Below are 27,621 nucleotides of genomic sequence, written 5' to 3' on the forward strand. Positions count from 1 at the left end.
CCATATTAGTACCTCAATTAATCTGTATATGTCTGCACACTTTAAACTTTTATTTATATCAAATAAGGCCCAGGTCCCACAGTATTTTCTTTTTAAGCCCTTTCCTCTTTTTAAAACTATTTGATAATTAAACTAGAAAACTGTTCTTGGTCTTAACTGAAAAGCTGTCCTGGAGTAAAGTAAAATTCATTCACCGAGGTATTCTGTGTTAAAATCTTAAAGCTGCACCACATCCAGTGGTATCCCCAGTTCTCACCCAATTCCTTTCAAACAGGAAAGGAATCTGTCCATCCACATAACCTTCTTTAGTTGTTGCTTACAAAAATAGGAATTCATAATGATTTTTTAGATTTATTTTGTCTTTTTAGTGGAAAGAGATACTCTTTTGGTAACAGAATAATTTCCCACAAAAGATTTTTTAAATAACATGTCTGTGAAATAATTAATTAGTTTTAAATTCAGCAGCAGCCAGAAATAAACAAAACTGAAAGCTTAGTTTTTATGGTCATACCACAAATCTGATATGACTGCATTTCTGTAAGATAGTTGTTTGATGTTCTTTTTTTTTTCCTTTATTGATTACAGTATTACATATGTGTCCTTATCTCCCCATTGTCCCCCCCACCCACCCACCACACCCCCGCTCATGCCCTCACCCCCCTGGTGTCTGTTTCCATTGGTTATGCTTATATACATGCATACAAGTCCTTTGGTTGATCTCTCCTCCTTACCCCCACCCTCCCCTGCCTTCCCTCTGAGGTTTGACAGTCTGATCGATGCTTCTCTGGATCTGTTTTTGTTCATCAGTTTATGTTGTTCATTATATTCCACAAATAAGTGAGATCATGTGATACTTATCTTTCTCTGACTGACTTATTTCACTTAGCATAATGCTCTCTAGGTCCATGCATGCTGTTGCAAATGGTAGGAGTTCCTTTTTACAGCAGCGTAATATTCCATTGTGTAGATGTACCACAGTTTTTTAATCCATTCATCTGCTGATGGGCACTTAGGTTGTTTCCAAATCTTAGCTATGGTAAATTGTGCTATAGGGATGCATATATCCTTTTTGATTGGTGTTTCTAGTTTCTTGGGATATATTCCTGGAAGTGGGATCACTGGGTCAAATGGGAGTTTCATTTTTAGTTTTTTGAGAGGAAACTCCATACCGTTCTCCACAGTGGCTGCACCAGTCTGCATTCCCACCAGCAGTGCAGAAGGGTTCCTTTTTCTCCGCATCCTCGCCAGCACTCGTCATTTGTTGATTTGTTGATGATAACCATTCTGACAGGTGTGAGATAGTACCTCATTGTCATTTTGATTTGCATCTCTCGGATGATTAGTGACTTAGCATGTTTTCATGTCTCTTGGCCTTCTTTATGTCCTCTTTCGAAAAGTATCTATTTAGGTCCATTGTCCATGTTTTGATTGGGTTGTTTATCTTCCTTTTGTTAGGGTTGTTTGATATTTAGCAACCCTTCCTGTTTCCTGTTGTTGGAGCCTTTTCAGTTTGAAAGCTTGTCAACAATAGTCTGATTTTCACAGAAAGTGAGGAGAAAACAATGTTTTACAAACACAGTCAGACTTTGAATAGAATGCCTCCTTCTGATGACAAATGAGCTCAAGAATTCCCATAAAGGCCTGGCCATGGCCAGTGTGGCTCAGTTGGTTGGGCATCATCCCATGCACCAAAAGGTTGCTGGTTTGATTCCAGTCAGGACACATGCCTGGGTTGCAGGCTCTATCCCTGGCAGGGAGCATGCAGGAGGCAGCCAATATATGTTCCGATCTCACATCGATGTTTCTCTCTCTCTCTTCCCCTCTCCCTTCCTCTCTACAAACCAATAAAAAATCTTAAAAAAAAAAAAAAAGAAAGAAAGAAAGAAAGGAATTCCCACAAAGGAAATTATTCTATTACTTTTGTATTAGAATAATTTGGATTATTTAATCACATAAATGTTTATGTAATTCATGTTTGTCATCATCCTAAAAAGAGTTGTCCTCTCCTTTGCCCCATAACTTTTGTTTGATCTTTGAAATATTAGTAAACTCAGTTAATTGCAAGTAAACTGACTTGCAAGTTTTTATTTGTGGTGTTGTTAAAGAGTAAACTATTCTTAAGTGTGTTTCTACCTAGTGTGTTCCCTGAAGGAAAAGACCAATTGTAATAACAATATTAATTATCAATACCCTTTTTTATGGGGTGTGTCCCAGACCATGTAGTTGGAGTTGAGATTGTGATTAGAAGAAATTGGAGCAAAGTGTCTCAAATAAGGAACAGAGTAAATATGCTTATTTTCTACCTGAGAGATCTGATAAAATATTGTCTGTGCTTTAATATTTACTACACTTGTTGCTTGAGAAGAAATTTAACTTTCTGTCATCAATATACACAGTAATCAAAACTAATTTTAATATTTATTCATTAGCTAAACTTACTAGCAGAGTATTGAGTATTGCTTGAAATACTGTGATAAATGAGGTTGTTGGTATTCTAATGATTTAAATTAGAATTTTGTTATTAAAATGTATAGAATTTAGTGATCTGGCCCAATAGCCAAGTGCAAAAGTACCTGTAACCTATGATTTCATCTTTTATGTTTCCTTTCCCTTTTTCCTAGTAGCCTTTTTTTATGTAAGCATAAGGTATGCCAAATGCCATATGTTAAAAATTATATACATCTATTTTTTTCTTCCCAGTCTAAAGAACTCCAAATAAAAAAGCAGTTTCAGGACACCTGCAAAATCCAAACCAGACAGTACAAAGCATTAAGAAATCACCTACTGGAGACTACACCAAAGAGTGAGCACAAAGCTGTTCTGAAACGGCTCAAGGAGGAGCAGACCCGGAAGTTAGCCATCTTGGCTGAGCAGTATGACCACAGCATTAATGAAATGCTATCCACACAAGCCGTGAGTTTGTTTTATTGAGGCAAAACAATTTAGTGCCCCCATCCTTCTACACCTGATTAAAATACTAGTTGGAAGTGATAGCTCTCCTGCAGCTTGGGCTCTCAGCATTGCGTGGAAGCAGGTATGATGTATATAGAATTTTCATTGGTCTATTTAGACGCAAAGTTCTAAAGAGGCTTTTTGCCAGTACCTCTCAGGTCTTTAGTACATATTCCAAAAGCTTATCAATATGAGAGCAGCAGTGCCCTGGCCGGTGTGCCTCGTTTGGAGCATTGTCCCATACACCAAAAGGTGGCGGGCTTGATTCTTGGTCAGGTAACATATCCAGGTTGCAGGTTTGATCCCCAGTTGGAGTGTATATAGGAGGCTACTGATCTGTGTTTTTCTTTCACATTGATGTTTCTTTCTTTCTCTCTCTTTCTCTCTCTTCCTCTCTATAAAAAAATCAATAAAATTAAAAAACTGAAAAAGATTAGAGCAGCAACTTTGCTAAAGCAGTGGGCAAGAAATAGTACTATAGTGCCCAGCCAGTGTGGCTCATTGGCTGAGCATCGACCATGCACCAGGAGGTCACTGGTCCAATTCCTGGTCAGGGCACATTTCCATATTGGAATCCAAATGGTCACATTTGAGTGCATCTATAATAATAAAAGCGTAATATGCTAATTAGACCGGACAGCCGAATGACCTTCCGGACATCATTCCGGACAAAGCCGTGGTGGCGGGGGCCAAGGCAGAGGTAATTAGGGGCAATCAGGCAGGCAGGCAGAGTGGTTAGGGGTGATCAGGCAGGCAAGTGGTTAAGAGCCAGTGGTCCCGGATTGCAAGAGGGATGTCCGACTGCCGGTTTAGGCCTGATCCCGCAGAGATCCTTGTGGGATCGGCCTAAACCAGCAGTTGGACATCCCCTGAGGGTTCACGGATTGCGAGAGGGTGCAGGCTGGGCTGAGGGACCTCCCCCAACCCTGTGCATGAGTTTCATGCACTGGGCCTCTAGTATAAAATATTTTCTATATAAGTTTTGTAAACTTTTCTTAAAGGGCCAGATAGTAGATATTTTAGGCTTTTGGAGTCTGAAGGCAAAATTGAGAGTATTGTATGGATACTTAAATAGCCATTTAAAATGTAACCATTTCAGCCCGGCTAGTATGGCTCAGTGGTTGAGTGTTAACCCATGAACCAGGAGGTTTCAGTTCAATTCCCATTTAGGGCGTATGCCTCGGTTGTGGGCTTGATCTCCAGTAAGGGGCGTGCAGGAGGCAACTGATCAATGATTCTCTCTCATCATTGATGTTTCTCTCTCATTCTCCCTCTCCCTTCCTCTCTGAAATCAATAAAAATTTATTTTAAAAAAGAAAAAAATGTAACCATTTTCAAATGTAAATACCATTCTTAATTTGTAGATTATTTAAACACACACGCAGTTTGGCCCATAGGCTATAGTTGGCTGGTCCCTGTTCTGTAGTTATTTCCATTTGAGAGAAGAGATTCATTCAGTCTTCTATCACCTAATCAGAGTCTAAATTTTTCTTAAGAAAAATATGCTTATTTAGGATTCCTCCAAATGGCGTATGATAGCTTTATCTTCATAATGCCATTATTAGTTACTGTACCTTTCTTTTTCAGAGATGTTTAAAATAGAAGAGAGAACAATTATTTATCTACAAAAGAGTAGTCTGTTTTCTCTGAGACTCCTTCTTTCCCATAGGTCATAGATGGCTCACAGTAAGATATATGTTTTCTTTCTCTCTCTTTCAGCTGCGTTTGGATGAAGCACAGGAAGCAGAGTGCCAGGTTTTGAAGATGCAGCTGCAGCAGGAACTGGAACTGTTGAATGCATATCAGAGCAAAATCAAGATGCAAGCTGAGGCACAACATGATCGAGAGCTTCGGGAGCTTGAACAAAGGGTCTCCCTACGAAGGGCACTCTTAGAACAAAAGGTATAAGTAGTAGAAGGAAGGTGATTGTGCTAGTATTTGCTTTCCTCAGAAACATTTTATAAATATATTTTCATATCAACAGAGGTAACAGACTATTTTCACAATACCATATTTTCTTAATTCTAGTTTTGGTAGGGTTTTTCTTTTTATTTAAAATATTTGACTCAATAATGCACCTTATAATTAATGAGTTCTAAACATTAAGGGACACCCTATCTGGTTTGGCTCAGTGGAAGAACTTGAGAAGAAATTCTGACACTCTATGGACTGAAGGGTCCCAGGTTCAATTCCGGTCAAGGGCACATGGCTGGTAGGGAGCATGCAGGAGGCAACCGATCACTGATTCTCTCTTATCATTGATGTTTCTATCTCTCTCTCCCTCTCCCTTCCTCTCTGAAATCAATAAAAACATATTTAAAGAAAAATAAGTAATTTGGAGGTACTAAACATCAAGGAACCTATAATTAAGTAGTAATTGCTAGAAGAAAGATATGGGTTATGTGAAGACAAGTTAAATTTTGAGAGAGCTCTGGTTCTGTGTTCATCACTTTTTATTTTTTTATTTTAACATGTATTTATTTATTTTTGTTACTCCTCGCCTGAGGATATTTTACCATTGATTTTTTTAGAGAGAGTGGAAAGGAGGGGGAATCAGAGAGAATATCGATATGAGAGACACATCAATTGGTTGCCTACCGCACGCACCCCGACCAGTGCCAGGGATCGAGCCTGCAACCGAGGCACATGTCCTTGACCAGAATCAAACCCGGGACCCTTCAGTCCATGGGCCAACGCTCTATCCACTGAGCTAAACCAGCTGGGGCCCTCATTTCTTTTTTGTACCTAAGAAGGTTGGAGAAAGAACTAACAATTGCCTGGGAAAGGCAGGGACAAAGGTGCAGGAATATATACTTTACTCATACATCCTGGGCCTGGATACAGACAGAAAGTAAAAGCAGTTCCACACAGGTGGCAAGTCAGACTGGAAATGTTACTTCCAGATGTACCTTTATTTATTTATTTCGTACTTGTTTTTTGTCAGATATATTAGAGAATAAAAGTAGAATCACACTAAGGTATGTAAGCTGAGTGTGTATGTGTTTTAGGGAAAGGGTGACGGACAGAATATTTTGAGTGATAAAGAAAGGAGAGATATTTGTTGTGAGAAGTAGTAGAATATCAGTTGTATCCATGATTCAGAACTATGTTCCAGAATTCCTGAGCCATAATTCCAATAGCTGATATAGTCTTAGGTCCATTAAATTAATACTTGCCTAATGGTCTTGCCTATTAAAAGTTGTCATTATTTCTGGACCATTGGCTCATAGATTTTCCTCTGTTTTCTACAGTTCTTGTGATAAAAATAGAATGCCTTAAGAAAAACCACCTAAATAAGATGGCATAGCTGTCTTTACTACTTCTTGAGAGGTACTTGCCTCTAAAAATTTTCTCAATTATGTTTCTCATTCAAGATGGAAAGATAGAAACATATACATTTTGAGAAAAATCTAATTTGTCTCATGTACATATTTCATAAATGTAATTCCAACTTTCACATTTAAAATTCAATCCAAAATTCTATCTCGTATGCTTCAAAATTATCGCTGAGAGGGAAATTCCTTAAGGTGTTCAAAAATAGTGATGTAAAAAATGTTGGTACTATTAAAGTATACATATTTACCTAGTGGTTAAGAGTTAAACAGTGCTATTAATCATTTCAATATGTGAACCAAAGACTACATGTTCCTAGTAAAATGTGAGCATAAAACTGATACCTATTGATGTGGCATTCTCATGCATCACTAATGCATTTTGGAAAGCAATTTGGAAGTATATATTGAGCTTTGAAACTGTTAAGTACTTAAGACTGAGAATTCCAAGGAAAAGAAATCCAAAATATAGGGGGAAATTAATGCATAAATATGGTGATTATAGCATATTTTATAATGGTTTCAAACACCTAACCATCTAAAATAGAGAATAAGGAGTATTTGAGATCTTGCTCCCTGGCATATGTTTTCAGTTTTGGCTCAGACTCTTAATTGCTTATAAAAATTCTCTAAATGAATAAATAAGAGATATAATTTAAGTGGTTATGGCCAATCTGCTTAATAAAAATTTTTTGTTGTTGTTAATCCTCACCCAAGGATATTTTTCCATTGATTTTTAGAGAGAATGGAAGGAAGGGGGAGAGTCAGAGAAGGAGGAACATTGATGTGAGAGAGACACATCGATTGGTTACCTCCCACATGCACACCAACCAGGGTTTGGGATGGAGCCCACCATCGAGGGATGTGCCCTTGACTGGAATCGAATTTGGGACCCTTTAGTCCACAGATTGATGCTCTATCTACTAAGCCAAACTGGCTAGGGCTACTTGATAAAATTTTAGTCAGCCTTTTCAATGATGGCTACAAACATAGTATTAACATGAATGTGTTTAATATAATAAACATATTATGATGTATTGAATAAAACAAAAAAGACAACACTTAAAGTGAAATGAAGAAATGCTAGTAGTGGTGATATTAATATGGTAGATTGGTTTATTTTTTTATTTTACTATATTTTATGTAGTGGTTAGTATTACTTTAATAATAGAAAATACAAAAGGTTAGTATTAAAAATAATAGAACAATAGGAGGATAAATCTATAGTGCTTTGAGTTGCTACTTCATTTTTAGAGCTGATGTTTACATTTCACGTGGAATGTATGACTATGAATCACTTTGAGGTAAGGTGGCAACTACTAAGCCAATCTAGGTATGTGCCTTGACTGGAAATTGAACCTGTTACCTTTTGGTGCACAGAGACAATGCTCCTACCAACTACAAAAACTTTGAAAAATCATAACAGCTATATATTTTCTGTACTTTGTGCTTACTGGTTGAACAAAATTAAATAAAAATCACTAAAAACACATCCTCGGGTGAGGATTCAAGAAAGTTTTTTTTAAGTTCACATGGAATTTAATACTTATGCTGTTATCTTGCTGAAATTTTAATGTAAATCACATATGAGAAACCATTATTTGAAATAGAGGTGGAACTAGAGTGAATGCTAATTGTTTCTAAATGAAAAATAATTCTATTTAAAGATTGCTGTAAATCTCCAAATGAACCAAGAATTGTTTCTTTAGGTTAAAACACCAACAAATTAAGCCTCAGTTGACTCTTCTTATACTTGACTAGAGGCCCAATGCACGAAATTCGTGCACTTGGGCAGGGGTGGGGGTGGGGGTGGGGGGGCTTAGCCCAGATTGCGAGAGGGCGAGGGACCCCACCAGTGCACTATCGGGGCCAGGGAGGGACCACGGGAGGGCTTCAGGGCATGTCCGGCCTGTCTCGCTCAATCCCGATCAGCCGGACCCCAACAGCAAGCTAACCTACTGGTCGGAGCATCTGCCCCTGGTGGTCATGCACGTCATAGCGACTGGTTGACCCCCATAGTCAACTGTCTGCCCCCTGGTGGTCAGTGCACGTCATAGGGAGTGGTTGAGCAGCCTTAGCATATCATTAGCATATTACGCTTTGATTGGCTGAAAGGCTGACCAATCAGACACTTAGCATATTAAGCTTTTATTATGTGAGATTTACATTAAAATTTCAGCAAGTTAACAGCATGATTATAAATATTAAATTCCATGTGAATTTTAAAAAACTTTTTAAAATCCTCACCCGAGGATATTTTTTCCATTGATTTTTAGAGAGTAGAAGGAAGAGAGGGAGGGTGAAGAGAGAAGGAAGGAGAAACATTGATATGAGAGAGGCACATTAATTGGTTGCCTCCGACATGTGCTGGGGATCGAACCTGCAATCCAGGCATATGCCCTTGACCAGGAATCGAACTTGTGACCCTTCAGTGCACGGACCAATGCTCTACCAACTAAACACACCAGCCAGGGCTTAGTGATTTTTAGAGAGGGAAAGGGAGAGAGAGACATAGGCAGACATTGATGTGAGCGAGAAACATCTATCAGTTGCTTCCTGTACATGGTCCCCACTGGGGATTGAACCCACAACCAAGGTATGTGCCCTGACTGGGAATCGAACTGTGACCTGGTTCATGGGAGGACGCTCAACCAACTGAACCGCACTGGCTGGTCTGCGTTTTTTAGTTTGCATGTATTGCCCTTGCTAAACTGTCTTTTTGGGGGTTCTTTTAGGACATTTTTAAAAACTTAGTGCATAAAAACTAGCACATTTGTCAAGCTAGATTTCTGTAGAGAGCAGAGTATTGGCGTAAGTTCTCAAATATCTTGAAACCTGATTATTTAATGCTCCTTTACAAATTCTCTTTATTTTTTTTAACTTTTTATCATGGAAAATTTTAAACATACACAAAAGTAGAAAGAATTAGTACAATGAAATTCCCAAGTACTCATCACCCAGCTTTAGGAGTTATCAGTGCTAATTTTTTTTCTTTTCACAGTTGGGTTTTATGCCTGTCGCCAAGGGACATGGCTTTGGTGCAATGCAGGTTCCACCTCACCCTCTTGGCCTGGTGGCCAGGTATCCCTATCCAGCCCAGATCCCCATTCCTACCATTCTCTGTGCATCCTCTGCCCTTCCTTTTTTTGTAAATTGTCTCCTCAGCTGTGTCTAATTTGTTAATTCTGGGTAAATGTTTTTCAATTTAGTTGCTTTTTCAGTCTGACCTTGGGATGAGGTGCACTACATGTCTGCCTAGTTGGCTGCCATTTTCTTCTCCTAATTTTTTCTTATCTATTCCCTTGTTCTACACACACAACTTTTTTTGCGAGGGTCGGGGGAGGTCAGGAGTTAGGGAATAGTGTCTGGAGTATTTAAGAGTAAATCACACCCGGCCAGTGTGGCTTGGTGGTTAAGCATTGACCCATGAACCAAGAGGTCACTGGTTCAATTCCTGATCAGGGCACATGCCCGGGTTGTGGGCTCAATCCGCAGTGGGAGGTGTGCAGAAGGCAGCCAATTGATGATGTTTCTCTCTCACCAATGTTTTTATCTCTCTATCCCTTTCCCCTTTCTCTCTAAAATCAATAAAAACATATTTTTTAAAAAGGCAAATTCCAACATGGTATTATTTCACTCTTAAAAATAAGTAAGGCCCTAGCTGGTTTGGCTCAGTGCATACAGCGTTGGCCTGCAGACTAAAGGGTCCCAGGTTCAATTCCAGTCAGGGGCACATGCCCAGGTTGCAGGCTCGATCCCCAGTGTGGGGTGTACAGGAGGCAGCTGATCAATGATTCTCTCTCATCATTGATGTTCCTATCTCTCTCTCCCTCTCACTTCCTCTCTGAAATCAACAAAAATTTATTTTAAAAAAGATGTAGTTTTTTTTTTTAAAAAAGTAGGTAAGGACTTTTTCACAATAATTCCATCGTGATAGCTAACAGAAATAAATGTTTAATAATATCAACTACTCAGTCCATGTCTAAATTTCCCCTTTTATGTCAATTAATTTTTAAGTTGATTCATTTGGATTGGGGCCCACACAAGGTCCAGATACTGCATTTAGTCAATTGTCTTGCCTATAACAGGCCCCACTCCACCCCCTTTTTTAAACTGTGGATTGGATTCTTTACTCAGTGGGAATTCTCATATTCTGGATTTGGCTGATTGCATCCTCATGTTGTCATTTAATGTATTCCTCTCTACTTCATATTTCTTGTAAACTGATAATTAGATTTAAAGGCATGATTAAATTTAGATTCAATATTTTTCTTTAAAAAAATTTTGCAAGGGATTTTTTTTTGTAAGGGTACTTCCTTTTGCATCATATCAAGAAATATGTCTAGTTCCACTTTTTAAGTTACATTATATTGATTAGTGTATTCCAGGTATTATCAATCTGATCATTCATTAAATGGTTCAACATTTTTTTCATTGTCTATTGACTTTATTATGGTTTTTTACATTTTAAAAAAATTATATGCAGTCAAGTATTTTTATTTGGAATACTTCCCAATTTTCTGGAACTGATTATGATGACTACCCACCCACTCTAGTTACATAGAATCTTCTAACTTTTTAATGAAAATTTTATAGTTTTTGTTTTTTACTTTGGTCCATTTGGAACACGGTATACAATGGGGTTCCACTTTTATTTCCTTCCAGATGGCTGGCCAATTGTGCCTGTATTATTTATTTAAAAATCTACTGAGATCTGCATTCTGTTTCCCTAATTTTCAATTTCTATAGCAGTATCATGTTTCTCTTATTAAATGACATATGTTATGTCTGATAAGATTGGTTTTTTCCTCACCCATTTTCTTTTTCATTCAACTTTTTTTAAAATATATTTTTTTTTACTTCAGAAAGAAAGGGAGAAGGAGAGAGAGATAGAAACATCAATGATGAGAGAGAATCATTGTTCTGCTGCCTCCTGCACGCTCGCATTGGGGATTGAGCTCGCTACCCAGGCATGTATCCTGACCAGGAATCAAACCCTGCCTTCCCGGTTCATAGGTCGATGCTCAACCCCTGAGCCACGCCGGCCAGGCTCATTTAATGTTTTACCTAATGGGTTTAATAGCCATTGATGATAATTGCCTTGAATTATTATTTTAATAGAGGTTATTGCCTTTGCTTTTAAGAACTTGATTTTACACATTTTATTTTTAAATTATTTATTTATTTTTAATCCTCACCTGAGGATATTTTTTCTATTGATTTCCAGAGAGAGTGGAAGGGAGGGAGAAGGAGAGAGAGAGAGGAAGAGAAACATTGACATGAGAGAGACACATCGATTGGCTGCTTCCCACATGCACCCCTACCCAGACTGGGGAACCTGCAACCGAGTTATATGCCCTTGACCAGGAATCAAATCTGAGAGCTTTTGGTCTGCGGGCTAACACTCTAACCACTGAGAAAAATCAGCCAGAGCTTGATTTTACATATTTTAGAAATATAAATTATGTATGATTGCTACAGTACACCTCTTTTGTTTTTTTAATATTTTTTAAAGATTTCTCTTTATGTTATAGCTGAGTAGCATTCCATTGTGTAAATGGGCCACAGATGCTTTTTTTTTGTTTTCCTTTTAAAAATATTTTTATATTATTTTATTAATTCCAGAGAGAAGAAGGGAGAGGGAGAGATAGAAACAACAGTGGTAAAAGAGGATCATTGATCGGCTGTCTCCTGTACGCCCACTACTAGGGATCGAGCTCGCAACCAGGGCATATGCCCTGACTGGGAATCAAACTGTGATCTCCTGGTTCAAGGTTGACACTCAACCTCTGAGCCACACCGGCTAGGCTGATTTTTAAATGTACATCCATAAAATAGCAAGAGTGAATTTCTTTATGATTCACTTCAAAACTGAATAATTATTGCTTCCTTAGTTTTTACATTTTTAAATCAACTTTCTTTTTGCTTCTTTCCTCCAACCCCTAACAGATTGAAGAAGAGATGTTGGCTTTGCAGAATGAACGCACAGAACGAATACGAAGTCTGCTGGAGCGTCAAGCCAGAGAAATCGAAGCTTTTGACTCTGAAAGTATGAGACTGGGTTTTAGTAACATGGTCCTTTCTAATCTCTCCCCTGAGGCATTCAGCCACAGCTACCCAGGAGCTTCTGGTTGGTCTCACAACCCTACTGGGGGTCCAGGACCTCACTGGGGTCATCCCATGGGTGGCCCACCACAAGCTTGGGGCCATCCGATGCAAGGTGGACCCCAGCCATGGGGTCACCCCTCAGGGCCAATGCAAGGGGTGCCCCGAGGTAGCAGTATGGGGGTCCGCAACAGCCCTCAGGCTCTGAGGCGAACAGCTTCTGGGGGACGGACGGAGCAGGGCATGAGCAGAAGCACGAGTGTCACCTCACAGATCTCCAATGGGTCACATCTGTCTTACACATAGCTTAATAGTTGAAAGTGGCAATTCTGCTGGAGCTGTCTGCCAAAAGAAACTCCCTACAGACATCGTCACAGCAGCCTCCTCACTTGGGTACTACAGTGTGGAAGCTGAATGCATATGGTATATTTTATTCATTTTTTTAAAGCGTTCTGTTTTGTGTTTACTAATTTGGATGTCATAGTATTTGGCTGCCAGGTTTTGGTTTTTGTTTTTAACTTTTGGAGAAATTTAAAAGGGAATTGATATGTATGTGTGTGTGTGCACGCATGCACACATACACACACACACATCATGTGTGTGGTAAAAAGAAATTGGCTAGATAGGGGGTATTTTCTGAACACTGCAAATATATAATACAACAGAATGGCTTGAGTCATCACTTTTGGGCAACTACATCCTAAGAAGTTTGTGAAAAGATCTAAAGCCTTTCTCCATACCCCAGATTCTTATGAACCACTCACAGCAGGCAGCATATGCTAAAACAAGTTATTATAGAAACACACTTGTATCCCCTCACCAGTACATCTTCTTTATTACGTTGGTCTGACTTCTCAGCCTCATTTGGAGTAAAAAAGTGGAAAGCCATGAACACTGAAGGGTTGCATTGACTTTTTCAGAGAGTAGAAAACAACTGAGTTCTTTTTCTGAATGCTGTGTAGACTTGCCAGTGATTCCTCCCCCCACCCCCACCCCCCTGCCCCCACCACCCCCATTCATTTGTGCCTTCTTTGTGGCATGGTGAGATGGAGGTGCTTAAGGAGATCACAAGTTGTGTGGGAATTTCATCCAATAAACCTGTGAGCCTTCAAAGGGAAAGACCAAAAGGGTGAGAGAGGTCCCTGAAAGTTCATATGATAGGTGTGTTCAGCAGCAGAGTGAGGAGATGAAGCCTATATATCCTGATGTTTTGTTGCTTATACTGTGATATTTCATCCTAGCTAAGCTCTGTAACTCCCAAAACCCTAAACAGTACTTTTTACTTTGTTTGTACAAAAACAAAGACGTATAGCCAATACACATCAAATGCCTGAGGTATTTGAATAATGCCATATTTGTAAACTGCCACCTTTTGGAATTCTCATCACACTACATAGACATTAATTTGACTATCCCCTTTTGGCTTATGGGATTTCCTGTTTACAAGTAGAATAGCCAATTATTTAAAGTTTAGTTGCCATAGTGAACCAGGAGTCACTGAGCCAATGACTTTACCAGCTGCTGACTAACCCTCACTACCACTGTAGATTTTGCTGCATGTGCAGGTCCTCTTTTTTTTTCTTTTTTAATTACTGTTTTTGTTGCTGCAATACTTTACAAACTTCTAGTTCCTTGAGACTTGGTGACCATTTGACATCATGTTAATAACATCATACTATAGGAAACACCACTTCCTGAAGTCTCTAGCGTCTGCTAAATTACTACTGAAAAGGAACTAACAAGTTTGGCAAATTAAGAATAAAAAAGTAAAGTAAGTTATAGTGGTCAGGGAATCTCTTGACAAAAGCTAACCTTTTTTTCCAGAGAGGGGCATGTTTTGTTTGTTTTGTTATGTTTTGTTTTGTTTTGTTTTGTTTTTCAATGAAGGATCAACCCAGTGCTGAACGTCAGATGTTACTTGGTATTCCATTGCTAGTGTGGAAATTTAGTTGAAGGTGGATAGGGAGCTGTATTACTTGAAGAAAAAAAAAATTCTTTCCAGTGACATACCAGAATTTCTACAAGTTATTGTCCTGCCCCCTCCCCAGTTGTCTTGAAGAACCCTTGCTGCTAACTATGGGTCCTTCTTTTCATATAGTCAAAGTTTCCAGTCCCTCTCAATGATACTTTTTACCTAGGCCAGACTGATGACCAAATGTAATCTTATCACTTTTGAAATCTTGGTTTTCTCAATTAAATTTAAGTCTTCCCCAGGTATGTCAGTCCAATCTCCATGGATCATCCCCTTTAGGAGTTTCTGGGATTCATTTAAAGGTAACTGGAAGAAAAATTAATATTTTAATGTAAATATTTTAAAAGCCAGTATCACAATAGAATTCACACAATTTTAGGCAGTGTTTCAGGTAGCACTCTGATACATTATCCTCTTGGCCATGCTCGAGATCACCAACTTTTAGATGAACAGGACATGTACTTGTCATATCTAGTGAAAGGGGCTTTTAATTTTCTCCATATATTTTTTGCATTCAAATATTATATAATATTTCAAACAAATTGAAATATCTACTTATTTGGAAGAAAATTATAGAAGAGAGCTTTAGAATTAATAAAATGCCCAAAAAAATATAATGAAATTTGATAGTTAAAAAAAAAATTCTTATTAACCCCTCTGTACTACTAGAGGGATAGAATAGAAAAGCAGATCCATTCTGCACACAAAACTCTTTAAAATCCAAACTACTTCCAGTGACTTAGAATTAGTCAAATTGAATTACTGAGTTTGTGCAGAGCATATGTACTTGTAAAATTGTGATTGAATGCTGACTCCAAAGGTCTACCCAGTTGGGCTTTGTATCTGATTTATCTGTGGGGCAACCAGTTTTAACATGTAGGTCATGAGTATACCTGGATTATTCCATTAAATTAATTTTATTTTAAAAATACATAGTTTGCAAAAATGATTAATTAATTGGTGTGTGTTTATAAGAACTAACTTCTGAGGAATCTCATACGTGGTAGGAATCAGTAAAGAATAAAGCTTATAGCAAGAAACTTTGAAAAGTTTAGAGATTCTAAAGAAAGAAGCAGGCACTTTCTAAATCAGTGTGCAAATGTCAATATTTGATCAAATTACTACCTCCTCCAAGAGTTGGTGTTCACTCAGTACATATGTGTTTAAGAAAATAAAAAGTATGAGAAATTTGTCCGGCATATTAGAAAGTTATTAATGCTATATCTGGTATCCAGAACTTGGCAGTAAAAATTTTCTTATGTTCACTGTATCTCCCTTTCTTTAGTTAGCGTTTTCAAAAGCAAAACCTCATATCTGGATAAATATTATTTCTAATTGGATTCCCTTCCTTTTGCACATATTTTTCTCCTCTTATTAAAGTCAGATCTAACTCCAAATTACAGTTTCTTCATTATATAGTAATGTTAGCTGGAAAATGTTTATATTATTTTTATTCAGAGCTACCCTTTTTTGTAGTCAATTCTGTCCCTAGGGATGAATAGTTCTACATTTGATGCCATGCCTTAGATATAATATGCTTGGTACTAGAGGCCAAGGATTTATAGGGAAATTAAACTATTTAGTATAGTCATGATTTTCAACTGCCCAGACATCAGGTAAACACTATTTAGTACACTAAAGAAACTGTCCTTGATCCTCCCTCCCACTCCCACCTAATTTTCCTCTTCCCCTTTTCAAAAATCAAAAACTCTATGAGTGTCTTTTTCAGACCATAAGACAGACATTAGTAACTTTATACTTCTTTAAGTGCTGAATGTCTGGCATTTTAAACTTTTGTAAAATACATTGTGTTGGACACTGGAATAATACTGTTTATTTTCACCTGTGAAGAATGACTTTATTGTACTTGAAACACCTCCTTTGCATTTCTCCATTTGTGCCATTCACTAGTGGAAATAAATTGTATTATACCATGATCTACTGGCTTTTTAAAACTGTGTGAAATATGCACATTTTTGGTATAGCTATTATCATTTGTATGTATATATTGTATATACATATGAGTGTCTATGTGTGTGTGTAGGTAGATGGATGTAACTCATACTGTACATTTCCATCAGGGCACTTAAGGTTCTGTTATTTTGTTTTGTTATTTCAAATCCTCAGTTAAGGCAAGAATGCATGTGTTTAAGAATGAGTACTCTGGGGTGATATTTATGAGAAGGTGGTCATTAGCTGCAGTCTTTTCTCTTTTAATCCCCTCTTAACATTTGTGTGAGTGGAAAGAAAGTTAAGTAAAATGTGGAACCATACATTGCAAAGACAGTAAAATAGTGCTGGGGAAGGAGCCATTTAGTGTTTCTATGAGTTTGTGTCTCGAGGCAGTAAGTGATGCAGAGAGAAGTGAACCATGGAAATTAAAAACACTGTTGGTGATTCCTCTGCAAAGATGATAGAAGAACCAATAAATCACACAATCTTCATGTGCAGTCTGTATTAAGTAGTGATGTCATTGATTCTCTTACTCTTTTTACTCCATTAATACCAATAATTACAAATTTTGCTAAGGACCAAAACAGCCAAGAAAAGAATTACTGCTGAAGCATCTAAGGTTCTCCTAAACTATAAAATCAATAGGAAATGGCCACTGGGAGAGAAGGATATGGCATTGGCATGGGACTTTCTCCCTTTAGCTGCCTCTTCTTACTTGCTAATAGTAAGTTCTTTGTGTACCTCCCACCCCTCTGAGCCACTATTCAAGCAGAGATTTGGCTCAACATAGCAACCCTTTCCTAGGAGGTTTATGGTCTTTTGCTTTGTCCCATGCTCACAATGTGAAGTGTCTAGTGTGTATTCAAGTCAGAAAATAATACATTTAAGGTATATGAGTCTTCTATAATGATGAAAGAAGAGGTTTTTGTTTCTTAGATAGAAAACTGCCTTCTCTAAGGAACAAAGCCAAAACTTGGGCTGTCATCTTTGAGCTGCTTATCAAAATACAGACCATTATTAAAGACAAACAGTTTCTTTATTTTGTTTTCCCTCATCTAACATGATAGATAGTGCCCCAAGCAGGTTCTGGCATTGCCTTTAAAAAGGCACTCACTCAGTTGTTAAAACTGGAAAATTCCCATCCTCAGATTCCTAAAAGAATGGAGAGTGTGCTGTACACTTAGCAGACTTGCCTCTTGTATGCAAGGACTACTGATTGAAGTCTATTTTGCTGTGTGTCTGGTTATGTTGTCTGCACTTTTATGAAATCACTACAGTAGACTACATTGGAAATGACTATTAATTTGTAAAGAAGTAAGTTTTATTAATAACTGTCTAGAAAAAGAAAGTGAAGCTGAGAACTCTTCCTTTATTGTATATTTATATTTTCTACTGAACTCTGGGAGCCCTCTTGAAAGTCACATTGACTAATTTTTCCCTCGTTTATATTCAGACTTCCAAAATTTCACTAAAACAAGGGAAGAGAGAACCCACTTGGCCTAATGGTAGCCTTCAGAGCATAAGAAATACATAAATTAGTATGCACCTTATCTGCCTGTTGTGGGTTTTTTAAACTTGCACTTCCCACCTACCCCAAAAAATAGATGTTCTTTAAAGAAAATAAATGAAGAGATTACATCTGGGGAGCCATTTACTATGTCACCATCACTGTTAACTGTTTCCCAGCAATTCTAACTGAAGTTTCAGAGATTTTGTGTGTGTGTGAATGCATCTGTGTTGGGTTTGTTTGTTTATAAATATCAAGAGATTCTCCTTTAAGTAGAAAAAAAGATTAATACTCTCTGAAACCAGATACCCATTGGATATACTAATCTGAACATCTGTAGGTAGTTTGCCATGAAAAAGTGGAGAGAAGACGAGACTTCTGAATGAATGAAAAGGGTATTTTGATGCCCAAGAATTCCCCCCAAAGTACGGGTAATTCAACCTGCACAGTTTCCTTTTCACTCATAGTTTGTAGTAATTGTGAGTAAAAAATCATGTAATTATCTGTAAATATGTAGCTAACAAATTGACCTAGTTTCTGTATTTTTTTGTTTTTTTACTAAAGTTTATAAGTCTGTGCCAGCTAGAGAGAAGTTGCTGTGATTGCCGATTGTGGTCCTAGCATCTAACCCTGAAACCATCCTAGGTGGCATTTTTAGAATTAATGCTTAAATGTTGTTAAACAGGGGGAAATGAAGCTTAATCATTGGTCAGGTTTAAAATCTTTTGAAGTGAAGTCATTTTATTTAATATAATGATTACATGTCCTCAATCATGAATGAGGTAGGGAGCCTCCCTCCCCCAGTGGCCATGTTTACAGAAGTGTGTATTTGTCTATAAAGTGAAGAGTTTTAATGTTTATGTAAATTATGCAGGTAACATTATGGCTTGGAACTGTTTATTGGGCTCTTTAGCTGAATTTTCAAATGAAATGAACTATTCTTATTGCTGGCACATTGATCCCATTGCTGGAGCATTTTTCCTCTTTCCAGAATTACATTTGTTCCTTTGTCATTATCCCCATTTAACTTTTCTCTGATATGCCTTGTAATCCTAGCCCTAAGGTATTTAAGTCTAGAGAACATAGACAAGGAAAATGCATTTTTTAAAATCCATGAACCCTCATTTGTATGCTTTCAGTACTCATATGTTTCTATGGCAACTCCAAGGTCAGTGGAGTTTAGAAATGAGATACGTGTGTACTCTTTGCTTTTGCATGGCTTGGCTTAGCATCAGAGGTATATTAGGGCCACTTGAAAGCATGAAGACCAGTTGTATGAGAACAGGTTTCTCTTAGTGGCACATTTTGCTTTTTCTGAGCCCTCAAATACATTGCCTCCGCATGAACATTATTGTTACTATAAATTGTACATGGTCATGGAGTGAATTGTGTGATTTAAAAAGATGTAACTGCTTAATGTTTGCAGATTCTGGCTGATCCATGTGACTATTTGATACATATCAAACAAATGAAGAGAGGGGTATTGGAACCCTTCTAACCCCCTTTTTTGTCATAGGCAGGTATATTCAGTTTAATAAGTTGACTGCCCCTGGTGTGTTGCCAGACAGCTCTTTTTTGGTGCCCATTCCACGTGTGCTCCCTTGCATTTCATAGTATCACAGAAACTACCACCCCTTCTCCCAAGTAGCATTTTATGTGTTACACATTTTATTCCACATTAAATGGGAATTGTGCCTACTTAAAGTGCCCCTGTAATTAATTACATACACATGCCCTAAAATCCAAGCCAGAGTCACAAGGTAGAAATTTAAAAAAAAAAAAAAAAAAAAAAAAGTCCACTTGAGGCCAGTAATTTATTTGACAAAGTATTTTACCACATTATTGTGACACTTGATATATGAGCCTATTAGGAGTGGCAGGTGATTTCATAGAGCAAAATCCAAGTGGAGAGGGATATGTAAGGTTTCTATTAAGAGGTAATTTTGTTCTTATTTTACCTTCCCTTTTATGATCCTTCTCTTCGAGGTTAGAAAAAGTTAATTCTCCAAATTTATTTTGTTTTTTATCTTTTAGGGAAATTTTTACAAAATCGATGGTCTGATGTAAATAACGTTTTAAAGTACAGTGCACATAACTCCCCCAGACTATTCCAACCTGATAATTTGTAAATGCTTTAGAGTTTTTTAAATTAACACTTGTGTTGCTAAATCCTATTTATGTAAGTCCGCTAAAATTTTTAACCCATTTAAAACTTATGACATTTAAATAATGGATGGGTTACTCTGAGCAATTTAGCTTTCAGAACCCCCTTGTTTTAGTATATGAAAAAGATCGCCTAATGCGTATTAATGAGGTTGGAGAGACTATGAGAAATATGTATAGTGTATATTTTAAAACAGCTTTGCTTGTATTGTGAAGATTTAAAAACAAACTTGAGATTTTTAACGTAACTATTAACACAGTTTTAACATAAGTTATCCCACTGGGTTTAAGAGCATCTTGAATGTATAATCCTTTTTGTAACCCAGGTTGGTCTCTGCTTTTACCAGTCATCCAAACATATTATTTATGTTTTTAATTTTATATACTCATTTCCCTTTGTTTTCCTCAACCAGCATGATTTTTTTGCACATGTATTGTAGAAATTTTTAAGAAGAAAAATTAATACATCATTTTCTCTGGGTTTTCTTCACTTCTCTCTTCCTTTCTACTAACCCCTTACCTTAAAGGCCATATCGCTCCATTTGCATTGTTTGTGCAAATGCCAGGGTTGGTTTTTATTTTTATTTTTGCTATTTACCTAAAAAAAAAAAAAAGAAGAAGAAAAAGAAAAATGCTTCAGTCAATTGCTTTTTTATTTAAAAAATAAAAAAGAAAAGAAAAAAAGCTGTAACCTTATCATTTCTGAGTAGACCATTGAGAGACGAATGCACACCTGTAATAGCCTAGGACCAGCTTTGGTGGCTAAAGGGAATATTTTAACTAAACAAGAGGTTCTTTTCTAAAAGTGTTATATATTATTTACAATCTCTTTTAGTTATTCCCACAAGTCAGGGGTCCAGATAAAATGAGGGTTATCAGCAAACTGATGTTATCATTGAGGTTCATCAATGAATTTGTACATTTCTAGTTCCCTTTGGTGAAGGGAAAAATGATGATTTTGCAAGACCTAGATTTTGGCTTGGTTTCTTGCCTCCTTTTTTGGCAGCCTACATCTTCTCATCTCCTAAAGCCCTTGAGCCTGTAGGGTTTTTGTAGTGGACGAAGGACTCGTGGTCTTCTAAAACTAGGACTGATTTTTTTTGTGTGTGAGAGAGATTATCATCTTGAAAGTGATGTTCTTCCACTTTACAGATGACTAATTTCAAATATACACAGTCCTCTCAATTTTCGGACCAAACAGATGCCCACAGTGGAGGCTTGTCGAGGGTTGCAATGGGGAGGAAGCCTCTCCCTCACTGTCAGCACCAGCTGGTAAAGGTGACTGTACAGGTGTGCATTTTCCTTTTGGTAGAAATGGTCCACAGCACTAACTGGTAAGGCTTATGTACAGTATATTGTCAGTATTCTTCTGGTTCAACATACCTTATAGTTCATATATAACCTGTATTAATTGTATAGATTGTGCATTTAAAGCTGTTACCAAGTTGTCAGAACTTAAGAGCGAAAACAAGGTCATATGTAATATTTTGTTTGTAAGTATCCTTTGTATCATAGCAAAGGAAATGTTTAAAAAATCAACTGTAATAAAGTAATTTTAGTACACAGCGTGTCTGCGCAGTTTTTTTAAAGTAATTTAATTCCCATAAAAATAAAGTGTAATTACTGATCTCGGGCAGTATGCTGGATATTGAGATTATAAAAATGAATAAGAGCCCGGCCAGTGTGACTTAGTGGTTGAGTGTCTATCTATGAACCAGGAGGTCACAGATTCCCAGTTAGGGCACATGCCCAAGTTTTGGGCTTGACCCCCAGTAGGGGGCATGCAGGAGGCAACTGATTCTAATCATTGATGTTTTCCTCTCTCTCTCTTCTCTGAAATCAGTAAAAATATATTTTTTTAATGAGTAAGATATTGGAAATTTCCGAGTAAAATTCTCTGATACAGCCATGAACTCTCTAGTCTAATTGCCTGAAATTCTGTTTGTCTGGAGAGTGAAGCAGCCTATTGTGTTGTGGGTGTCATGGCTCTTCAGGTTCTAACGGTTTGATGCAGGGCCTTAAGTTTGCTATAGATCTATTTGTGGTCTACGTAACTACAACTCCTTCCACACAGACACAGATGTATGCAGGTCTTGGACCTTCAAACGGTGGCTTCATCTGGACTTATCTTACCAGATTTGAAAATCATTCCATTTTAGCCCTATATGGGGTAGATTATCTAATCTAGTTCCTTTGTTTAAAACACTGTTAAAGTGTCATTTTTGTCAGAAGGCTAATGAATAATTAAGAGTGATTTCATGGACTGGGGTTTATACATATGTTTTTAAGTATGTTTTTATTTTAGAGAGAGAGGGGAGAGAAACATAGATTAGAGAAACACTGATCAATTGTCTCCTACACACCCCTTACTGGACACTGAGCCCAAAATCTGGGCATGTGCCCTAACTGGGAATAGAACTGTGACTTCCTGGTTTATGGGTATATGCTGAACCACTGAGCCACACCAGCCAGGCTTAGTATAGCTTTTTAACGCCCAGAACATTGATATTGAGCTATTTTGAGATTAACATTTATTTAGTGTTTCATTGCCTGGGTCGAACAACTATGTGGCAGAGCCAAGGTTAGTTCCCAGGTCTCTTACCTCCAGCATTTCCAGCATCCCACCTTGAATTTGGAGGAACTCAAAAAGGTTTACAAAACAAGGTTTCTTTCTGCTTAATCACTCCCCTCACCCCCACCCCAATTGGGCTCTTCAAGCTATAGTGGAAGGAGAGTATTAGACAATATCTGTTTCTAGCCTGTATGTATCCTATGTCAACAACAAAAAACAAATGTCATTGGCTAAAAACATCAAAGATGTTCTGAGTTATGCTTAGGGTTTAAAGCCTATCCTACTTGACTAAAAGAAATGTGAACACAAAGTTACCACAGTGGTGCCGAAACAGGTTTGGCTCAGTGGATAGAGCGTCGGCCTACGGACTGAAGGGTCCCAGGTTCGATTCCGGTCAAGGGCATGTACCTTGGTTGCGGGCATATCCCCAGTAGGAGATGTGCAGGAGGCAGCTGATCGATGTTTCTCTCTCATCGATGTTTCTAACTCTCTCTCTCTCTCCCTTCCTCTCTGTAAAAAATCAATAAAATATATTTTAAAAAAACAAAGTTACCACAGTGGTCAGCTTCACAGCCCCAGTGGTTATAAGCCAGTGCTGTCACCTGCATCTCAGTCAGTGATGCCAGCTGCAGAACCAGGGTTCTCTATGCGTTGTTGGCAATTTGTGACTTTAATTGCTACTGTATTTTCAGATACTTGTGTTTTTTTAATATTTTTATTTCAGAGAGGAAGAGAGAGAGAGACATCAATTATGAGAGAATCATTGATTGGCTGCCTCCTGCACACCCCACACTGGGGATTTTAAGCCTGCAACCTGGGCATGTGCCCTGACGGGGAATCAAACCATGACCTCCTGTTTCATAGGTGGATGCTCAACCACTGAGCCACGCTGACTGGGCCAGATACTTGTTCTTAATGGATAGAGGGAGACAGAGTTGCTAAGGGTATGCAACTATACAATAAATTTAGGAGTGTCATTTATAATGTGTATAGCTCTCCCATGGAATTGTATACTCCAGCAGCCCTAAAGATACATTCTTTCCCTTTGTTATCCTTTATATTATAAAGTATAAAATGAGCATTATTTACTGTCATCTCAGAAAGTGATTAAGAAAAGGCAAATGAAGTATAAAGAGCAGTGGTTTGGGTTCTGTCTTTAGCCCCACCATACTAATTGTGAGATCTTGAAAGTCACATCATCGCTGAAACTTCATCTATGAAAAGTAGGAAAACAGATGGTTCTTGGCTGGAACAAATGAACAGTGGGAAAGCTATTGGCCACCATAACCTGGTTATTAGAGTACATGCAGGTGTTTAGATGGCGGGTGGGGAGATTTTGGCCTCAGCTGGGCAACCCAGGAGCCGGACTGTGAGCCTCAAAGTGTGCTGCTCTCCCAGGGTCTTTCCAGCCTTGCAGTGGGATTAATAACAAACTTCTTGGCCTTATAAGAATTAGATAATCAATTCTGATCGGAAAGCAAATGCCACCTCATCAGAGAGGTCTTTGAGCTCCATTGAGTTAAACAGACATGGAGAATGGGATCTACCTGCTTTTACTATCTTATATCCTAACAGACCTCCTAAATTAAGGCCTATTGATAGTCTCAGTCCTTTCATACAGAACAACTCAAAATAACTTTCCCAAGCACATAGGAGTCACTGATGAAGTACAAACTAGAACCCACATCTCCAAACTCCTTCAGTACTCTCATCAATACACAAGTTGCTAATTGTCCACTGGAAAATATCTCTATGTAGGTACCTTTGATGATCAGGGAATTTTGAGCCTGCTGGGAAATTATTAGCTCAGAACAGGAGGCCTGGTTGTTGATTAAACAGAGCTGCCACCGGTTAGTGTTAGGGGACAGAAGTGAAGCAACAACCAGTGAATAGAGAATGTGCTGGGAGGCCCTGTTAACTCCACAGGTAGGTAAGCATGCTCAGTACACAGAGGACTTTAGAAGATAAACGGCACCTTTTTTTTCTGGAGATTTAAAAAATAATGACATTCCATTGTTGCAGGGAGACTGCAATTTATTTGCTATTCAGAGGCAAACAAGATGGAGAGATTTTTGTTCAACCATCCTAGTGATGAACCCTACAACAAGGTATTCCCTTATTACATTTTTTTTGTGTTAGTGTCTTTTATTGGTTTAATGAAATTCCACGTTTCCTTCAACTTACAGCTCTTCCCGGACACTTTAGAGCATAATTATTGGATATCTTAACATCCTCTGGTCACTTTGGCAGGGTCATTTTTATTAAGATCTTTGTTATCTCCCAACTCCTAGGTCTGTGATCTCCTGATCCTCAAACCCATAAATCAACCAAAAGTCTTTACAACCCACTGTGAGCACTATTTTAACTCACAGACTCTCAGATGAGAAGAGAGCTTATATGTAACTTGGGCCACCTTATTTCTTGGCACGTGTCCCCTCCATAACGTGTGCCAAGTGGCAGTCTAGTTTGTCTATCCCACATCTGATGTGGAACTTACTGTTTCCTGAGGCATTCATCCCATATCCGGGCATTCGGATATTCTTTAGGTACAACTCAATCTCATCTCTTCCAATTGTGGTAACTAGTGAATGCAATTTCTGATGCCATCCTTTGTGGTTTGGCTGAAGAATCACATAAATACTTCTATTGGCATTGTTACCAAGGTCTACCAAAGTGGCCAAGTGTGTCTGCTTGTTTAAGCAAGGAGAGGAATTCATGCTAAAGTTCATTTGTAAAGCAAGAGAGTTTGGCATTACTCAGAGTGACTGACACAAAGGATCTTGTGGTCTGGATGGAAGGTGAGGACAGAGGAGCTTCTGTGTCCGGGTGGTTTTGAGGTTTTATATATAAAGGCAAGATAACACTTCCTGTGTCAAGGCCCCTTTTCTAACAATACTCAAGTCTTAGAAAGGATACCTTCATTCAAAACAGAAATTGTGTCTTCTCAGAGTGAGGATTTTGTGCTTTGTTTTTCATACCTTTGACTCCAGCCAAGCCACCCAGAAACCTGTGTATAAATACATAAAGCACTAAGTTAAGAGAAATGATAGCTTAGCACAGTCTTCGGTGTCAGAGGGCTGAACTTAGTAGAACTTAAACCTTCAGAGACAGTTGTCTGCTTCCTGCATCTTGAAACAATGAGTGGAGACAGGACTCAGCCTCCACTTCTGAGATATGCCTCCTTTACATCAGGGGGCTTTTCCTTCTCATCATGTGAAGGTGTTCGTAAACAGTGAAGAGACCAAAAGGGTGTCAGGCAAGTGAATGAGGCCTGCGAGGGTGGCTAAAGCCTTGCTACCTGGAAAACTGCAACTCAGCAGTCCTTTGGATTTGGTTTTGTTATGTTTGTTTCTTGCTTTCTCAAACTCGTAAGTTGTCATTTTGTTCACGGGCCACACACTCTCTCAGAATAGTGTCTCTGGGGTTCCTCAAGCCGATTTCATATAATTAGTCATTAACCAAAGCAGAGCCATTTGGGTGATTCCTTTATCGTGAGACTGAAAGACTGTCACCCAAACCTGTTTGAACAGGAGCTATACTTTCTTGGCAAAAGTGAGCTAAAAAGCAGTGATTGTCGTCAAGCAGCGAAGGGAAGATGAGAGATAAGCAACTTCCGGAGATAGGCTATGAGCACATCTGGCACAAGGGAAATGGAGAAATACTTAAGGGATTAGGTCAGTGATTTTCAACCTGTGTGCCGCAAGAAATTTCTAAAATGTGCAATACTCAACTCTTTAGTCAGAGACACTGACCTCTATTCCCTTTGTCAAATTAAAAAATGACAACAGCCAACACAACAATAGCTGTCTGGTGTGAATGTTGTGTCTTGAACCATAAATAAATAGGTCATATAATAGAATTGCATCTTGTTGGTTATGTTGCATAATAAGTTTGCATCTGATTGGTTAATTCTTGGTACCAGAAATCTACACTAATAAAAGAGAAAAATGGTAATTGGCGTACAGCGCTACCCTTTTCATTGGCTAATCAGGGCTATATGCAAATTAACTGCCAACTAAGATTGGCAGTTAACTGCCAACAAGATGGCGGTTAATTTGCATATGTAGGCACAATGCAGGGAGGCGAAAGGGAAAGCAGGAAGAAGCCCCCTGCCACTGACAGTGATCAGAAACCCAGGGGGGAGCTAAGAGGTGGGGGGCAGGGCAAAGGCAGCCCTGGGGCCGCCTTTGCCCTGCCCCCCAGCCATGATCGGAGAATCAGGCTTTGCCGCCCTGGCCAGTGATAGCAGGAAGTAGGGGTGGAGCCAGCGATGGGAGCTGGGCACGGTCGAAGCTGGCAGTCCCAGGAGCTAGGGGTCTCTTGCCTGGGCCTAAAGCGGAGCCCACGATTGCGGGGCTGCTGCAGCTGCGGGTCCCCGCTGCCCGGGCCGGACGCCTCAGCCAGAGGTGTCCTTCAGGGGCAGGGGCGGAGCCTCCATGATCGCGGCGCCCCCCGCTGCCACTGCAGGTCCCCGCTGCCTGGGCCGGATGCCTGGGCCAGAGGCATCAGGCCTGGGTGGGGGACGGAGCCAGGGATTGGGGGGATATGATGGTCCCCTTGCCCAGGCCTGAAGCCTGGGTCAGAGGCGTCAGGCTTGGGCGGGGGGTGGAGCAAGCGATCAGAGGGAGATGGGGGTCCCCTGCCCAGGCATGATTCCTGGGCCAGAGGCCTCAGGCCTGGGCGGGGGTCAGAGCCAGTGATCGGGGGGAGATGGGAGTCCCCTATCCAAGCCTGACACCTCTGGCGGAGGCCTCAGGCCTGGGCAAGGGGCCGATCAGGCGATCGGAGGGTGATGGGGGTCTACGCCTCTGGCCGAGGCATCAGGCCTGGGCAAGGGGCAGAGCCAGCAATCGGAAGGGTCTGGGGGTCTCCTCCTGCCCAGGCCTGATGCCTGGGCCAGAGGCATCAGGCCTGGGCTGGGGGCAGAACCAGTGATGGGGGGAAATGAGGGTCCCCTGCCCAGGCCTGATGCCTCTGTTAGAGGGCAAGGGGCCAATCCTGCGATTGGAGGGTGATGGGGGTCAACGCCTGAGGGCTCCCAGTATGTGAGAGGGGGCAGGCTGGG

The 27,621-nt window shown here is 39.2% G+C and overlaps 1 protein-coding gene across 12 annotated transcripts in view; it reads left to right on the plus strand.

The window, feature by feature from the left end:
• Positions 1 to 13,056, plus strand: part of TAOK1 (TAO kinase 1) — a 106,430-nt gene extending 93,374 nt beyond the window's left edge. For all 12 annotated transcript variants that reach the window (XM_036340806.1, XM_036340802.1, XM_036340803.1 and 9 more), the window contains 3 exons: positions 2,701 to 2,913; positions 4,672 to 4,854; positions 12,234 to 13,056. In XM_036340806.1, coding sequence (XP_036196699.1) covers positions 2,701 to 2,913; positions 4,672 to 4,854; positions 12,234 to 12,695 — 858 coding nt within the window. In that variant the 3' untranslated portion in view covers positions 12,696 to 13,056. The remainder of the gene's footprint in view (positions 1 to 2,700; positions 2,914 to 4,671; positions 4,855 to 12,233) is intronic.
• Positions 13,057 to 27,621: the final 14,565 nt, after the last annotated feature.

Source organism: Myotis myotis, unplaced genomic scaffold, assembly GCF_014108235.1.
Source record: "Myotis myotis isolate mMyoMyo1 unplaced genomic scaffold, mMyoMyo1.p scaffold_m19_p_17, whole genome shotgun sequence".
NCBI lineage: Eukaryota > Metazoa > Chordata > Mammalia > Chiroptera > Vespertilionidae > Myotis > Myotis myotis.